Source organism: Anarhichas minor, unplaced genomic scaffold, assembly GCF_050575085.1.
Source record: "Anarhichas minor isolate MPS153535 unplaced genomic scaffold, ASM5057508v1 ptg000004l, whole genome shotgun sequence".
NCBI classification, from domain to species: Eukaryota; Metazoa; Chordata; class Actinopteri; order Perciformes; family Anarhichadidae; genus Anarhichas; species Anarhichas minor.
Window position 1 is genome coordinate 9,119,268 of NW_027466450.1, and position 19,141 is coordinate 9,138,408.

The window sequence follows — 19,141 nt, forward strand, 5'->3', positions numbered from 1 at the left end:
ATTTGACACTGTGATTATTCTAATGAAGACTAATTAAATCCTTCTCTCCTTCTCCTTCCATTTCTCTGCCTCTACGTCTCTTTTCCAGGAGGCAGTTTGGGCTTGTTATGGGGGTGACCGGAAGGAGAGAGTGACAGAGGAACAGTGATGCTACTGTTTACATAACGAGAGACTCACACACACACACACACGCGCACACACACACGCACACACACACACGCCCACACACACACGCACACACGCATGCTCAAATCGCCAGTCCAGGACATACACACTCACTTAAACACTTCCACACATATATGCACACACACACACACACACACACACAGACACGTATTCAAGGGACTCGCTGGCTGAGTCACCACACACTCAGAGGCACAGATTCACTGACTCACACACAGGACCAAACACAGTCAGACACACACAAAAAAGGAAAAGATTGTTTGCAAGAGTCAGGACTGTGTGTTGTGTGTGCTACGGGCCAAGCTGAGCAGCAGCTGTGTGTGAGTGTTGGATATCTCTAAAGGGTCAACACAGCTGTAAACGCCCTCCCGAAGGCCCTTCCCCCTCCCCTCCCCTCCCATCCTTTATCTCCCAACTTCCCCTAAACACACGATCATGTCCAAGTTGAGGACCAGGAGAACTCCCTCTCCCACGTCACCTCTCCCGTCCTTCTACTCCCCATTTGGGATTCTATCCCTCCTCCTCTCCCTCTGTCTCTCCCTTTCCCTCTATCCGCCCTCCTCATCGGCGGAGCAGACTGTGCCTGTCATCTCCACGGTGCAGGGCCGTATCCGTGGCATTCTGACCCCGTTGCCCTCCGACCTCCTGGGGCCCGTCATCCAGTACCTGGGAGTACCATACGCAAGGCCTCCAACGGGAGACCGGCGCTTCCAGCCGCCCGAGCCTCCTTTGCCCTGGCCAGGAATCCGAAATGTGACGCAGTTTGCTCCAGTGTGCCCGCAGTCACTGGATGAGAGGAGCATGCTGGGAGATATGATGCCGTCCTGGCTCACGGCTAACCTGGATATAGCTGCCACGTACCTCACTCACCAGAGTGAAGATTGTCTCTACCTCAATATCTACGTGCCCACTGAGGAAGGTGAGTGAACCCAAAGGTGTGCACAGACTCTCTGCAGGGTTAGAATTAGAATGACTTGTTTTAGTTCATTCACATGTGAGGTCAGGACAGAGTGGCAACAAAGTGGCACTGCATAACCTAAGAATGACCGCAAGATGATTTTGAGGGTGACATGTGATTAAATATGGAAGTGTCCTGTAAGGTCACAGACAAATCCTTGTTGAATAAATAAATAGAAATCTATTTTTTAAACCTGGAGCCCATTCCCCTCCACCCCTCTTGTGGACGCCTGTGGTTGAACCAACACTTAATATGCAGACACCTGCGTCAGTCGCCAAGGGGTTCTCGCCTTTACTTGTGGAGGAAAGTGGGAAGGACACAGACTCACTCATGCATACATATTGGTTCATAGACATGCATGTGATCCCGCACACACACACGATGGCAAGCATGAGCACCCTCACAGCCTCAATTTATATCCACCCACTGAGAAATGAAGGAAGGGAGATACGAAGCATAGGGAAGCAAGAGAGCCACAGACTTCCTGTTTTTGTATGTATAAACCCACCGAGTGATTAAAGGCTGAGATACATACAAATGGACAGGTGGACAGTCAAACAAACACACACACTCACACACACACACACACACACACACACACACACACACACACACACACACACACACACACACACACAAACAGTCGATAAGGACATTTGTTCAAACAACAGACAGAATGGAGGCAGAAGGAAGGTGGGTGGATCTTACACTCACGCACAAAACGTGATTCTGTATAGCACTGGCATCAGGTGCTTCAGTGATGTCACCTTGAACATTGGTTTGGACACAATGTCAGCCCATATGTTGCTGCAAATATCTATCTATCTATTGTCTATCTATCTATCTACCTATCTATAATCCTCTGTCTCTCTCTTTCTCTCTCTCTCTCTCTCTCTCTCTCTCTCTCTCTCTCTCTCTCTCTCTATCTCTCTCACTCTCTCACTCTCTCCCCCAGACATCCATGAGGAGGGGGGTCAGCGGCCGGTGATGGTCTACGTCCACGGGGGCTCGTACACAGAAGGCACTGGCAACATGATGGATGGCAGCGTGCTGGCAAGCTACGGCAACGTCATTGTCGTAACGCTCAACTATCGCCTAGGAGTACTGGGTAAAAGGATATCTCTTCTATATCTAATATCTCTTCTATATTTCTGCGATTTGCTGAACACACCGGTACTTAACGGTAATATGACTGTATATTTGTTTAATATGGCTGTAGCTGCATTTCAAAATAACCCCCCCAGCCAATCCTTTTTTATCCTATTGAGTTATTCTGCAATAGAGATAACTCATGCACATGCAACCAGGAGGCAATCTATAGTGAAACAGTCCACCTTTTAAAATGGCTGTATTTGTGCTTCAACACCACGCTCCACCTTTAAGCAAAAACAAAAGCAGTACAATTACTGCCCAGGTGCTCTGGGTATTCTGATAATATCACTGCAGTATCATGCACCCACTCTATGGTAATTTATTTTCTTTTTTTGGGCGATGAATGGGTGATATTTAGAAATGCAATGTACACTCATCTTTTGCATTTCTGTAAGTTGGAAATTTAGCTGTTTTTTTCTTTTAAAAAATAGCAAAAGGATAGAAGTATCACCTGCTAGAAGATGAAGAAGCTAAGAGGAGGTGGTGTGGGTAGAAGAGATGTCCATTACAGTCAATCATTAGATCTCAAACACCAGTTAGGTACTGATTAATGCTCACATATGATTTTCACATGTTTTTATAGAAAACCATAGTCAGTGTTGCTATTTCAATTCAGTTTTATTTTTTGTTTTGCTATGGGTTGTCAGGTTTTAATTGGGTGACTTATTTATGAGTAAAGCGCTATTAATGCTGTTTATTTTAACAATAAGGATTTATCTGCAATTGTTCCTCACTTTGAATTTTACATATTTCTTTACACTTACATTATATTCACCATAATGATTGTTTAATCCTTCAGCGAGCTATGCAATGTGAAAAACATTGGTGAGTTGTTTTCACCCAGAGTGTTCAGTGTGTGTGTCCCTAGTGGAAATAAACCCCCTGAAGCCATTTCCCCCACTACTAGCATTGACTCAAATCTGATCCTTTATACCTCCATGACTCTCTGACTCATTGCTCTCTGAACAGTGAAAATCTGATTCCCTGTGGTTTTTCACATTTTAGACAGCTATGCAAAGCACACAGGCTGAACAAATTGAATATCTTAGAATCCTGGTATTTAGGCTTTTTGCAGCTGTAATTCTAAATATGACAAAGCCTGAGCACGGTCACAGGGAGGGTGACATTGAAGGCATCATTTACTTTAGTAAAGAGTCGTTTGTGTGAGCACAACATAACTTCATATTGACTAAGTCAGATACACAAGCTGCACATCACACCATTGGCTGGGTTAAATCATGTCCTCGCTCTCATTAGGAGTTGCCCCTCTTTAATGAATCATTTGAAGAGATTCATTAAAATGTCCCAGGAGGTTAATAAAATGTGTGTATGCAGTATGTTTGAGTTTAGCCCATTCAACAATATTACAAATTATATAATCTATATCCCATTATCCCTTTAATCTACTTGACTGTGTTGGTTTATGTTACAGACAGTGACACGATACATGTATGTGAATAAGGCTTTTGATAAATTGTATGTAGATTTATCAATTAAAATGTACTTCTTATAAGAGAGCAACAGTAAAGGAAAAATTCTTACAGCATTTGGCTGCGCTTTTCCTTAATTATTTAGTGCACTTACTTGGCTTACTACCTTTTTTATGCAGTTTTTATGGCACATTTAGATCATGTGAACACACACATCAAGTTAATACTGTATGAGAGATATCTCTCTCTCAGCGGGAAGGAGCATTCTGGGTTGTACTTTAATTAGTTGGAGCATGTTGAAAATGAAAATGGAGTGGAGTAGAGTTGTTCACATTATAAAAGGTTAAAACAATCAACAAAACGTTATTGATTTGAGTTTATGAGGTCCATTCTTTCTTTTCTGTATTTTAGAAGCTTTCAAGGCTTTTATTAGATATTGATTTTATGTGATAAATCTGCATCTGCTTTGTGGGTGAAACAACTATTTAATTCTGACCTTGGGGATAAAACAGTCGCTACAGCTGCAATCCTCATATCGAGCGAAACAAAGCCAATCCAACGTGCTTCTTTTTTGTCTTCATCTCCATCCTCCAATACGATCATCACCATCATCATCATTCATCGTCACCACTAGCAGTGTCTTCCTCTTCTTCTTCCTCATCATTGTCATCATAAGTTGGATGCATGAGGTGAGCCCATATATTCAAAGGGAATCTTATTGTACACTGCTGGAATTGGGGCATGTTTTCAAATGAAATGATTGAAATTGATGAAACTGAAAAATATGAAAGTACATCTAATATATATACGAAGGCATTCTGAAACAGTTTTTACAACGACATTTTTATAATTTACTTATAATGTCCGTTTTGCATGAAATTAATTTCTGACAAATTTCACACAAATGATGAAATGTATAATTTTAACGGCGTTGCCTTTCTTGCTCATTATACTCTTGCAGTCTGTGTTCAAGGCCAGCTTGAGGTTCAGAGAATTAAGCTTCTGCAGCAATGAGATATACCGTAGTGGAGTGAGCCATTAGGATCCTCTTTGTTTACTCAACACCGTCAGCAGTAAAGGGAATAAGGGATAGCTGCGTTGTAACCGTATGTGTGCGCTTAGGTTTGTGTTGAGTTGTGTGTAAATTGATTTTGCCTTACATGATTACGATTGTACCTTGTTGATTTAATCCAGTTTGCAAGGGACTGTAGGGGAGGCCCATCATTTTCATTAACATCTCTTCTATGATGATAAAAAGTATTAAAAAAAAGCATTTTTAATCATGCATTAATTAATCAGTGGAGATGCCATGATGTAGGAATCACCTCCCTGTGTGTTTGTACATTGTAAGATGACTTTCCAAAAAGCCAGGACAAACCTCTTTTGATCGACAAATTATTTATACAGTTTTCTCAATTCTCAGTGCGTTTTTTAAATTTCACAAGTCGTTGAACTTAAGTACTATGTGTTCTACTGTGTGTAATAACAATATCTCCCTCTCTGTCTGCCTGTAGGATTTCTTAGTACAGGTGACCAGGCGGCAAAAGGGAACTACGGCTTGCTGGATCAGATCCAGGCTCTGCGCTGGGTGAAGGAGAATATCGCAGCCTTCGGAGGAGACCCAAGCAGGGTCACTGTGTTTGGATCGGGGGCCGGGGCCTCGTGCGTCAGCCTGCTCACCTTGTCTCACTACTCTGAGGGTAAGGAAGAACCATGGACAAAAACCCTGCGCACCTTGTGTGTTTTTAGCAGTTTAACTTACACGGCACTGTTCTGAAAAGGACTATAGGCCGATAGACTGTTGGGCACCTATGATAGTTGGCAGCCAGGTGGGTGCTGTGAAAGCTGTGACACTCATGGTTATGAAACCTTTCATGGTCTCCAGTGGACCGATACAGCTTTCATTTACTGGTAGAAATGCCTGAATAAGCCTTTGAATTCTTTGAATAATACAGCCTGCCTGTGACTCATATAGCTAAGAGCTGTATTATTTTAAACTGTTAACCCTTACCTACTTAAACCAGATGCTTTAACCATAACCCGTCATCCTTTTGAATAATGTATATCTGTTAGTTCACTGTCTTCTTGCTGTGGGAATAGTTCTGCATCTGTTTATGTATGCAAATGTAGCGTGCAATCATATGGATGCATTCATGCATGCGTGCATGGGTCCATTTGCATCCATAAATGTAAACATGTGTGTGCCTCAGTGTATATGGTTCAGACACCCATATTTGTATTTATGTGTGTGTGTGTTCATGTGTACCTCAGACCTGTTCCACAGAGCCATCATCCAGAGCGGCAGCGCTTTAGCCAGTTGGGCTGTCAACTACCAGCCAAGCAAGTACGCCCGGCAGCTCGGTGAGAGGGTGGGCTGCGGCATCGACGACAGCACCCAACTGGTTGCCTGCCTTCAGGGCCGGAGTTACCGCGAACTTGTGGAGCAGAGCATAACGCCGGCCAAATATCACACGGCGTTTGCCCCGGTGATTGATGGTGACGTTATACCGGATGACCCCCAGATTCTGATGGAGCAGGGAGAGTTTCTGAACTACGATGTGATGCTGGGGGTTAATCAGGGCGAGGGCGTGAAGTTTGTGGAGGGCATTGTGGACTCAGAGGACGGTGTCACGGCTGAGGACTTTGACTTTGCAGTGTCAGACTTTGTGGATAGTTTATATGGATACCCAGAAGGCCGAGATACGCTGAGAGAGAGCATAAGGTGAGTGCGTCTGTAAATGTCTGAATGTATTTAAGGAATAGTTTGAAGAAAGAAAAAGAAAATAATGAAAAAGTTTGACATTTTGCCCAGAGTTAGATGAAAAAAATGATACCACTCTCATGTCTGTTTGTTAAATATGAAGCTATAGTCAAGCGATGGTTGGCTGACAAGACAGACAACAGCTAGCCTGGCTCTGTCCAAAGGTAACTAAATCTACCTGCCAGTATCTCTACAGTTTACTGATTAAAATGTTATATCTCGTGACTTTGATCGGTACACAGACCACGGTGTAAAATTGACAATTTGTGGTATTACATGGGGTTATGTTGCTGGACTATTTCTTGACCGGGAGTAGTGACATCCTTGAATCTTGGTGTCAATTTTCTCATCTAACTCTTGGCAAGAAAGCCAATAAGTGTATTTATCAAACTATTCCTTCAAATGGACGTTTAAAATAATTGATTTACAAATATACGTATTCCCTTATTCACTTTAATAACAATAAAAGATGTGTTAATAGATTCGTTGATAGCTAACTTCAAATGTGTACACTAAAGGTTCATGTACACGGACTGGGCAGACCGTGACAATGCAGAAACCCGGCGGAAGACTCTGGTAGCGCTATTCACAGACCACCAGTGGGTAGCGCCAGCGATCGCCACAGCTGACCTCCACGCTCAGTATGGATCCCCCACCTACTTCTACTCCTTTTACCACCACTGCCAGAGTGATGCCACACCGCCCTGGGCTGACTCCGCCCATGGTGATGAGGTAAATTGATGTCAAAGTGTTGTTTTGCTTTACAGAAATTACATTAGTGACAGTGGTAGTGGTAGTGTGGGGAAAGTAGTGGCACAGAACATGATATGAGTCATCAAGGAGAGGAGTAAAGATAAGATTTTGGTTTGGGTACTTCAGACCGAGGCAAAAATGAAGGTGACTAATGTCCCAAAGATTTTAAAAATACGAATGTGATGAATCAGGAGCTCTCCGTCTAGATTAACCGTGAAGTGCTGCTTCATATTGATTTGTTCAAAGTGCTTAATAAGTGGAATCAAGCAATCCTCTACAGCACAAAATACTTGAAATGTTCATGAAATGTATTTTGCTGCAGGTCTGATTTAAAAGCTTATATTTACCACTGCGATGATGAGTCTTTTCCTCTGTACTTAGTAACAAAGTATTTGTACAGGTGTACACTTGCTTGTGTTATGCACAGCGCACTAAATGTGCATGCATTTGTTGTTGGTGTTTGTGGGGGTAGATTTCACTCCAGATGATTGGGGATGATTTATCACACTGAATATGGATTTAGTGACTTCAGGTTCACTGCAGTTACACATGAAGCAGTATTTGTATTTACAATTAATGTAATCTGTTGGCTCCTATTGTACACTATCCTAAAATGTGTGTCTGTATGTCTGCATAGGTGCCCTACGTGTTCGGCGTGCCCATGGTGGGACCCACTGATCTGTTCAACTGTAACTTCTCCAAGAACGACGTGATGCTGAGTGCCGTTGTCATGACTTACTGGACCAACTTTGCCAAGACTGGGTGAGCTATTAAAATGTTCACTGATGTGAGACGTTGGTTTCGGTCAGCAAATCCCGCTGAGAAGAGTTTTTCCCCTTTTGCCTGACTATACTGCATAAAGACAATCAAGAGAACAAGAACAAACAAAGCACAGCTTCAGCATGACTCAGTTCTCTTTATTTCTGCCTTCTTAGACACAGAAAAACCGTTTCTAATTTCTGCTGTCGATATCTTATCCCCACCCACATGTAGAAAATGTCTCATGATAACTGATGAAAGCCAGGCCAATTAATCACATTTTAAAACATGAAAGAAAATGCACAGTTGTCAGTAAGACATTATCCTCCATCTTGGACGCGCTGCAGAGACAAGGTTTTGGCAACGCAGACTGTTGTTGCTGTAACTGTGGACAGCTCACTCTCGATTTGACAGGAACAAATCTCCTCCAGGCTCGAAAAAAGACAGCCAAGACTCAAGTCTGTGGTGTCATCAAGATAAACAGCATAGTGCCTCTCTCATACGTTTTCTTTATGTGTAATTTGTTGGACTGATTGGTAGTTAACATGAACGTGGGCATGGAGTGTAGTTATCTGGCTGGGTTCACACAAAGAGAGGTCAATCAAAACCGCACAACATCGAGGAGACGATGGCATTAAGTAAATGTATTTCTCACAAATGACGCATTGGGTAAATGCAATGGTGCCAATTTGTAGGAATTTGTGCAGGAGACAGATCAGCCTGTATCCTATCATTTTTTCCCTATCAAGATAAGTAACATTTTAATTGCATGGAAACAAAAGTTTTTAAGAAATACTGGGTTTCATTTGAAATGGAAGTTTGAACTGAGTGAAGCTGAGATTTAATGACGCATGAGAGGAAAACACCTGAATTTCAGAGCAACAAAAATAATGAGCTGACAGACAAAGGATATGTTACTACGTCTTTTCTTTCAACTGGTCTGTGACGTCTGACGAGAAGACTTTAGATACAATCATGAAAGCAGCACTGCAGACAAATTTTGGCAGAGGGTGCACACAGGTTCTCTGTCATGTCAAAACCTCCATGTTGCTTGTCTTCCTTGGGCCTTGGCTGAGAAAGTAAAAGAAGCCCTGCTATAGAAAAAGACCTTGAGGAACGCCACGGTCATGTCATAAAAGAAGAATGACAGATTGGCCACTGTTTGATTAATCTTCCCTTCTCTTCTGTTCTATTCTCTTTTCAACTTGAATTCAATTAAATTCAATTCATTTTAATTAAATTCAATACATTACAATTCAATTCAAGTCAATTCAAGGGCTTTATGGGCTTTTTAAAAACAATTTTACAAAAGAGTCATACAAGAACAACTACAGCAACTACACATTGATCATATATGAATACAATACACATAGATACAATACGATATATATCATCAAAACGGTCCGAATATGTGTGCGTGTGGGGATGTGTGTTAATAAGTAACTATATGTCAAAAAACCTTTTCACATTTAGTGATGTTTTAATTTTGTGTCCCTCAGTTTGTGACATGCAGTCACATGCTTCTGTCCTAATAGAATCTGTTGTTTTTCACTCATTTCTTAAAGTATTCCACTCTGATATTATTACATTAGTCACATTTTTAGAGGAAGAGGATCTCAGTCTCTACCTCACCTCACCTCCTCTCCTCTCCTCTCCTCTCCTCTCCTCTTCTTTTCTTTTCTCTTCCCTCTTTCAGCACACTCATTCAGTCATGATCAAAACTGGTGCAATGATACAGAGAGCTTATTCAATACATTAAATCAAAATTAAAATGATCTGCCAGTGGCTGAAAAAGCTTCTAGATATCCAATTTATTAAATTGAAAGTGAAATGATCGGCCAGTAGCGAAGAATACTACAGTTGTAGAAAGGATCCACATTAAAACCTTAAGAACCCCGACAGTCCACTCTGATAAGAGCACCTTTTATCTCTCCACTCTGACATGATATACAAGATAAAAGTAATTGTTGAGGATGGACCCTCTTTCTGCAGTGCTTGAAGTGAGTAATTACCAGTAATTAATCCAATCGAGGCTCACTCCACTGAGACTTCTTCAGATTTACAGAGACATCTGCGGTCCAGACCTTGATCTAAATCACCATAGCGCCTTGCTATCTCACAACATACAAAGTTAGGACTGCGCTTGTACATATTTTGACTCTGACATTTAAATAAAAGTCTTTAATGCAGGTGCATTAAGGCAATCATATTGCATCAAGTTAGCTGTCTCTTGCCCGAAGCCCGTGTTGTGATTGCAGAGCAAAATCACTGTGGAGGGTTGTTCAAATTTCAGTGCGCACTTCAATTATCAATGGGGAACTTTCTCTGGAGAAAGATTTCACCCGGTTGAGAGCACCTCAGATGCTGATGGAACTCTGCAACAGCTCAATTTAAGGGAGAGGATATGATGCTCCCTGATGTATATTTTGTAAGTCGCTGTGTATAAATCTTCCGCTCGCGTGTGTGTTGCTGGGTCTTTACGCTAGCTGCCTTTTTGTACCGTTCATAAGGTGATGATTGACAAGTGAGCATATAGCGTGTAACTGGCAACTCTGTGAAGATGTGGCGCCCTTTCATTGACGTCTTTTCTCGCTGCTGACACAAATAAGTCGTAAATTGTCAAATAAATTCCTGTCCGTATGTGTCATAGAGGTGATTTTTCAGGATATATTCACGATGCAACACACACATCCACCTTAAATCAGATATCTGACAGTCTTTAGAGTGGCAACTATCCACACACAGCTGCAGCAGTTTCATCCGTGCATTATGTAACTGAATTGTTTTGTAACAGACATATTAAGTGGACAAAAATCAATGATCTGCAACTGAATCACCTCTGAGCTATATGTTTACCGGAAAATGAAACTTGTTTTGCTTTTTGCAAATATTTCTTGCCACAATTTTGTCTTTTGTTGCTTTTGATATTGATTTAGAAAGATGTGTGCCAGCTCTGATGAAATTATTGGACAGCATTAGAGAAAGTCATATCTCTAGAGGAGGGTAGGCAGCTGGGAAAAAGTCTTCAGCAGCTCCGTTAGCAGTCTCGGACATCTGCAAAACTTAAAAGCATTAATGGTATTTATGGTAGAACACAGAATCATTGCACTACAATCCTGTATTTTTAAAATATGACCCTTGATTGTAAATATGTGGGTAGAAACTCTGTATTATCTCTCTCTCTCTCTCTCTGTATATCTCTCTCTCTATATATATAAGCAACATAACCAAAAAAAGTACATAACCACCAACCCATCCAGAATAACTCATTGTGTTTTACTCTTTCTAGTGACCCAAACCAGCCGGTTCCTCAAGATACTAAGTTCATCCACACTAAACCTAACCGTTTCGAAGAAGTGGCCTGGTCTAAATACACCCCTAAAGAGCAGCTGTATCTCCATATTGGCCTGAAGCCCCGTGTCAGAGACCACTACCGTGCCACCAAAATCTCTTTCTGGCTCCAGCTGGTCCCTCACTTGCATCATGTCAATGAGCTTCTCCAGTCGGTGTCCTCCTTCACGCACAGTCCCTCTCCACAGGATGACACTCCTTATTCCTACACTAAGCGTCTAGCCAAAGGCTGGCCGCCTAGTAGTACACGTCATCCAGGTTCACAAGGAGGTACTCCACAGCCGCCAGAGTCTGCATTAGGCCAAGGTGGAGCGGAAGACGGGGTCCGCGTCCCTCCTGAGGACTACTCAACTGAGCTCTCAGTGACGATCGCGGTGGGAGCGTCACTGTTGTTTCTTAACATCCTCGCGTTCGCAGCACTGTTGTACAAGAAAGACAAGAGGCGTCTGGAGCATCGTCGGCCACGTCCACTTCCTCCCCCAAGACGAGACATCACGCCTGCAGATGTCGCTGCCCACCTGCAAGGGGAGGGACTGATGTCATTACAGGTGAGTCGTGTGTTTTCGTATTCATTGTGCTTGTGTGTGCATTTTCTTTTTACCGTAACTGAAGCAAATGTGCGGAGTTTCTGTGTGCTTCTGTAGCTACATTTAATTTATAGTCAAAATAATCAATGCTTATTGTTAATAATTGCACACATTAATATAATATATATTTTAAGTATATAGCCAGTTGAGGTTGTCACTGAATAAACTACTTTGTTGTCAGTGGAGAAGCTGCCAGTAGAGTAGAACACAGTCATCTGCAAACATTATCAGTGCAAGGATGTACCTGTCAGTTTGTTTTGATGCATGTGCGTGTGAGAGCCGTGTCCAACTGCCTCAATTGCTTCCAATTGCCTCCAATTCATCTACTGACTATTTGGCCTCTTTTGAGCTCAGTTAATGGCTTTGAAATCTCCCACAGTGAGTGCTAGATGTCAGAGCTTTTATAAAGCAGACAAATACTGTTAATTGTCAATTGAACCACAGTAATGTAGTTTGACATTGCAGCCGCTTTTATAATTGTATTGGATTATTGGAAATATCTTTGTGTGGTGTTTTGAGCTTTTCGGGCACCACCAGTAGACCTGACGTGACGAGGAATAATCAGATCTTTTTGTATCAGCATAGCTTATTGTTATGCAATATATGCTTGCTAAATGAAAATGATTGAAAATAAGTCAGGAGTGGTTTAAATGATGATGACAGATAGCAGTGATACAGTTTGATTTGATTGACTGAGGATTGAACATCTTTGGGATTTGAACTGTTGAACGGTTAGATGACATGTGATCTTGGGCTTTGGGAAATGGTGATGACGTTTTATCTTCTAAAAATAAATAATTGTTTAAATAATTGAAGAAATGAATTGGTAGATTAATAGATAAATAGAAAATACTTCGGTTTCTTTCCCTTTGCTTTATCTCCTGACATTTCTCCACCTTTTAGGTGAAGCAGCTGGAGTGTGATGCTGCATCAGCAGATGAGAGGAACAACACTCATCACCATCACACTCTGGATACGCTGGACGCCCTGGACGGCATGGACACCCAGGACATCTACAGCACACTGGACACCGTACGCCTCACCTGCCCGCCCGATTACACCCTGACCTTGCGCCGCTCACCTGACGACGTCCCCCTCATGACCTCTCTGACCCCAGGATCACTGCCTGTGACTCCTGGGTCCCACCCTGTTACCCCGGCGACGCCGATGACCCCCATGACGCCTGGATCAGTGGTGGGGATGAGGATGGGGCATCCGCACCAGGGATACACACACCATAACCCATATAGTAATACACACTTGCCACACACGCACATCTCCACGCATACACACTCCACCACGCGTGTATAACTGCAGCAAGATACTTGCACACACAAGGACATAATTACAACACATACACTCATACCAACACACGCACAAACACACACACACACTCACACACACACATACGCAAAACAAAAGACTTAAATACCTCTACTAATTACCCTGCAGGATTGTTTCAGATGGAGTCACAGAAAGACATTTTCAGTAACAGGATGAAAAGACAGACAGCTGTGTGTTGCATGTCGGGAACTAAAGACAAACTGGATCCCGGGAGATGCAGTTCTATGCATCACTTGCTCATAACCTTGAACGAGATGAGCCAAGGCATCCATCAAATGTCTCAAAACCTGCTTTGGATATTATATCTTCTGCTTTTTCTACACCAGAGGAGGAAGAGGAGGAGCGCTGTGGCAAAAAGGGTCAGTTATGGATCAGTTTACATCTCCTACTGTACCTGTGCTGCACGCTGAGGCAGTGCTGAGACTGATCAGAGCACATGCAGATGCAGATGCAGATGTAGATGCAGAACTCAGCTAAGAAGTACCACACACACAGACTGCTGATGTCAACTTGAACAACCTGTGAAATGTGAATGTAGCATTTTTTTTTCCATTAAAAGATCAAAGGCCCTATCTGCCGAGGATCAAACTAAGCTGAGGAGAAAATAACAAATTTCAGAAAGAGATGGATGTAAAGAAAGACAGAGAGGAAAAGGGGATTGAAAAAAAAAAAAAAAACATTAGCTGAAGGAAAAGTTCGTCTGAAGGTGGGAAAGAGATTAAGATTTTATTGAGAGGGATTTAACAGCTGTGAGAGTGAGAAAGACGAAGTGAGATAGAGTGATATGGAAAACACAGAGATGGGAAGTGTGCCAAGAGACAGAAATTAGCTTCACAGATGAGAGGGCCTCTAAAGTGTTGTCAGATTTACTGAAGAATCACTCTAACCAGCTATGTGTTAAACTCTTGTAAATAGAATGGAAAGATACAGATGATATATTATGATTTATAGCATTTACCTGCTGTTGCATTAAAACATGACTTATTTAACCACATAAATGCTTTCATTTCAGATATTACTATATTATTGTATAGGTGTCCTGAAGCAAGGCTGGTTGTCTTTCTATCTCACCCACTGTAGTATGTACACAGTACCTTTATTTAAAGGCTATATTTGCTATGCACAGTCATTTCAATAAGTCTTAACTGTGTAAACATCTTGATACTTGTTTAGTAGTTGAAGTATAGGCCATTTTCACACCATCTACTGTTGTTTGACCATCTGATGATAAGCTAGTACTGTGTAGATAATGCAATATTGGTTTGATGATTGAGCACCAGCCAAAAACCATGACCCATTAATCCCTTCCCTTTCTCCTTTCCCCCTCGCTCCTAAAAGTTCTCTTAGAGGCCTTACCCTTAATTCCTAATAAACCCAACCTTAATTAATGTCTCTGCAGACAGACAGGTGGTGATGATTCAGGAGGTTCAACGTCACAGCGTGTCATCAAAAAGTTGAGAATGCTTTTGATTTTTCGTGTTACATTTTACCAGGGCCCCCAGTAATTATAGAAGAGCCCCTGCTTGAACTACCTAATGCTGACTGAAACCTTGTTTAACTAAGAATTGTTAAAGCTTACAATTTCTCCACAGTGTCACCCTATAATCTGTATAAAGAAACGTGAGTCTGTCACCTTCATTTGAAAGCCTGGAGTTTGGTTTACTATCTGCCACCATGTTGTCAATTATTCGGAGCCAAATTTGATTAATTAGCAGCAGCCTGGGTGGAGCTGAGGAGGGATGATCAGCGTGCCTTTGCTTGATAGTTTGACTTGACATTGAAGGCAAACACAACTCCAAACTTACCGTTCCCCCCCCCCCCCCCCTTTAATATCCTCTTAATGGAGCTATATTTTTTTCAAATTGCCACGTACATATGCTTTAGAAGAAGTGAAATGAATTAATAAAAAGCCACCACCAACATGTTGTGAAAATAATGATTGATTTGATTTCAGAAAGAAGCTGGAGGTTTTCCTGCTGACTTCACAGCGAGTGCTTGAGGGCGGTGGTGGTTACTGCTTTGTGTCATCACAATGAGATTTGCATTATTCAGAAAATCTATTTCAACCAATTCATATTGACAATTCATGCACCAGAGATGTGGTACTGTCATGGCTGCCATTAAGAAAAGACAAATGGTCAAACTCTGTCTATGTGGTTGCTAATGTGAAGATAAAAACCTTATAAGTCAACTAAACAAGAAACCCGAAGTCCCAAACCTTGATCCTAACCGGTAACTTAACCAAAGGCCTTAACCCTGATATTGTAACTTCCCTGTTTTATCCTTTTCCCCCGCTCTTTCCTTCCCCTAACCCCATCCACCCCCGTCCTGCCCCCCCCTACCAGCCTCATCTGTGTGACGTCATGCCGCTTTGTCGCAGTGTGGCCTATTTAACCTCCTCTCATCCTAAGTAACTTCTTCATGAGAGATTTTAGTTAATTGTCAACAGAATACATCAACAATGAAAGCCGAACAATTTGTGGATGACAAGCAAAGAACTTTTACAAAATGATATAAAAATAACATTTAATGTATGTTTGTTTGATTGAATATTTTTTTCATATGGGTTTATTGACTCAGCGGATGGCTGGATTGTGTCAAGCATAAAACATTTTTGCTGCATTTTTGAAAAATAAAAATATCAGTATTTTACAATTTATGAGCATTTTAAATGTCTTGTATGTCTTAATTCAGAATATTGTTCTTAGGATTTTATAGGAGATGTGGGGGGGCTTAGCTAATTGCATCCTCTATTTTTAGTATTTAAAGTGATTCCTTAACACAGAATTTGGCAAGTAATGCACAGTACACATATGAAATTACCAGTGATATTGTTGTTCTTTTGTTTAAAATTAGTATTTGGGTTTTGGTTATCAAAAATTTACATTTTCAAAAAAGTGGTAGAATTTACACTGATCCTCAAAAGGTTTTTAGAGAATAATTTGCTTTCTTGTGATCTATACGCTGAATCTGAAGCTATAGCAGGACGGTGTGCCTGGATTAGCAATTAAGAGTGAAAGAAGAGGGAAAGTAGATAGTCAGATAGTCAGTCACTTTTTTTGTTCTTTCCCACTGCTTTCAGTCTTTATGCTAAGCTCATCGGCAGCAGGCTGTAGCTTCATATTTAGCGTACAGACATGAGTGGTATAAATCTCCTCATCTAACTCTCAGCAAGAAAGTGAATAAGCTTATTCCCCAAAATGTCAATCTATTCCTTAAGATTTAAAAGCAATGTCAAAATAATTCTATATGGATTATCTTTACCTTTGCTATATAGAGCATATGTTGTGCAATTACTTAAATCCTTACTGCAGCAAAATAGGGAGATTTTTCTGTAAATCACTGGGACCAGAAGCCCCTGCCAGCTGGCCAAGGAGACCCTGTGAGATGTGAAAGAACCAAATGAATGGCTGACTTCCAGACCAGATTGATGTCTCCTACAGTGTGTCCCCGCTCTAATCCCATTAACTAGATATAACTGCAGTTAATTAGATTTATGGCCGGCAACACTTTAGAAAGCATGAGTTCAAGTCGCGACCAGGTGTTTTTTTGTTTGATGTCAGCGTGTGCAGAAAGAGACCTGAGAAGCCAGAGTAAGTTGCTCAGAACTGAAAAATCTGTCTAACATTGACATTTCAATTTGACATTTCCAGAACCACGGCTTACCTGGTGGACTACTTTTTACTAAATCAAAAGTCACTTCGGCAAAAAAAACCATTTTCCGACAGTTTAATTGAACATATTATATTTTGTACCTTGGCTTTCTTTTGAATGGTGGCAACATGATTGAGGTTATTTCAGCAGGATGTGTTTAACTCTAGAGGTGGTGAAGTCCATCTGCTAAGTGCAGCCCAGTAATGATGTGTGTACAAAGGTGTGTGGGGATTGGAACATTTTTACAGATCCTGACTAATATTTAAAAACTGAATGAGAAGCATATGGAGACTATTTCAAGATATTTGGTAGCGTTTGATAACTGCTAAATCTCAAACATTTACTGTTTGAGTGTTTAGTTATCTTGTCCACATCACGTGCTATGCTGTAACGTGATATGGGGGGGGGGGGGGTTAGATAAAGCAGAGTAAATATAAAGGATGCATGGAAGGAGGAGAGGAGGCTCACAGATAAGGGGAACTCATTAAGTAATGGAACACAACCTGCCTGGTTGTTTACTGGCTGGCAGGCTCATTGTACTTAATCACTCCTGCCAAGACCCCCCTCCCCCACACACACACACCCACATATGCAAATGAATGCTTCCACACACACATACCCCATTGCACTGATACATACACACTGTGCACATTTTAATGCATGCCTGCCTGACAATGCATTTATCTACCCCCCCCCCCCACACGCACACTGCCTCATAGCATCTTGAGTCACTGCATCATTTCCTCTACGGCCTTCTTCACTCTCACTCCTCGTCTTATCTCTTCACGGTTTCTTTCGCCCCCCCCTCTCGCCCTCCTCTCCTCAGTTATTTGCTTCTTTCTCTTACTCCTCATGCTGGTCTTCTCATTATTATCACAACCCCCCCCCCAACTGGATGGCATCCTTCTTATCTAGCAACCTTGAGATGATCTTCAAAGCATCATTGCAGCCGAGCATGTGAGGTCACAGTGTCTCCAGTACCTCTCCTCCTCTTTTCTCATTTCTCTTTACTCCGCTCCGCTCTGCACTTCACTACTCTTATTTTTTTTTTGGCTCTCCTTCTTCCATCTAGTCTGGCCTCCTCCTCGTCCTCCTCGTCCTTCCTCCACACTGTCTCTCGCTCTCTGCATCCCTTCACTTTGTTCCTTCTCACACTCTATTTCTCTCCTTTTCTCCTAACACCCATCTCTACCTCATCGGGTCTCATCTCCTCTCATTTGATCTTCACTCCATCTCTGCTCCTCTCCTCTCAATTTCCCTCAATTTCTCTTTCACCTCCCTCCCCCCTCCTCCTCCCAACACTCCCTCCCCCTCTTTTTGCCCAACTCATTTACTTCCTTCCTTGTTCTTTCATCCCTGTTTTCTTCACCCTCTCCTCATCTTAAAAGCTGTGAAAAGATGTGATACAAGGTTCCTTTGTCGTGTGTGCGTACATGCCAGCTTTTGCTTGTGTCTGGGTTTTTGAGTGTGGGTGTGTTGTTGTGGGGATGTTACACACCTAAATATCTTTCAAGCAGCCGAGAGCCCCGCAGTGTTTTCGCTGTCTGATTAATTAAGCGTGAGATGGTTTAGTCTGTTGATTGGTTGTCTGTCTCTCTTGCTTTTTGTCTGTTGACCATGTCTCTCTCTCTCACCTCTCTATTGCTATGTTTATATGTCTGCTACATCTGTCTTTCTGTCTTGCCTGTCTAACCCCCTTATATCTTTCTGTCTGTCTGTCTGTCTCTCTCTCTGGTTGTATGCTCCATCAGACTTCTCTCTGTGGCAGAATTGCTACTTAATTCAGTTTGCTCTGATGCCCACTGCTTTCCATAAAGGAGCGTAAACAACAGCAGTAACACACTTGGTCCAGCTGAGGTCAGCATTGTTACTGATAATTAACAGCAGGAGATGATGCCTTATGGGTTAAGTTTAGGGCAACATTTCACCCTAATGTGCTGCTTTTGTTTATTTTAGTGCATACTAATTATGGGATCACAGTGGTGAACTATCTGTGTGAACTGTCTCTTTAAAGCTTGCTCAGTCCGAGGAGAATCATACTACACATTTCAGTTGTGCATTTTAGTGAGCCATGTCTTCCTCTGTTTTGAGTATTTTGTGCAGAAAAGCACAATGTGTCAAATTGTTTCGTGAAGCAGGCACATCTGCTGGTAAAAATAGTACAGATAGATCAACTTTCAAACATAAACAATTATTGGAGTTAGGAGAA

General features: G+C 41.8%; 1 protein-coding gene across 1 annotated transcript; it reads left to right on the top strand.

Moving 5' to 3' along the window:
• The first annotated feature begins 618 nt into the window (after positions 1 to 618).
• On the top strand, positions 619 to 13,245 carry LOC142963266 (neuroligin-4, X-linked-like). Its single transcript, XM_076104020.1, has 8 exons — positions 619 to 1,102; positions 2,097 to 2,249; positions 5,238 to 5,423; positions 5,995 to 6,445; positions 7,003 to 7,216; positions 7,875 to 7,999; positions 11,286 to 11,895; positions 12,838 to 13,245. Exons 1-8 carry the CDS (start codon positions 619 to 621, stop codon positions 13,243 to 13,245), a joined length of 2,631 nt encoding a protein of 876 aa, XP_075960135.1.
• Positions 13,246 to 19,141: the final 5,896 nt, after the last annotated feature.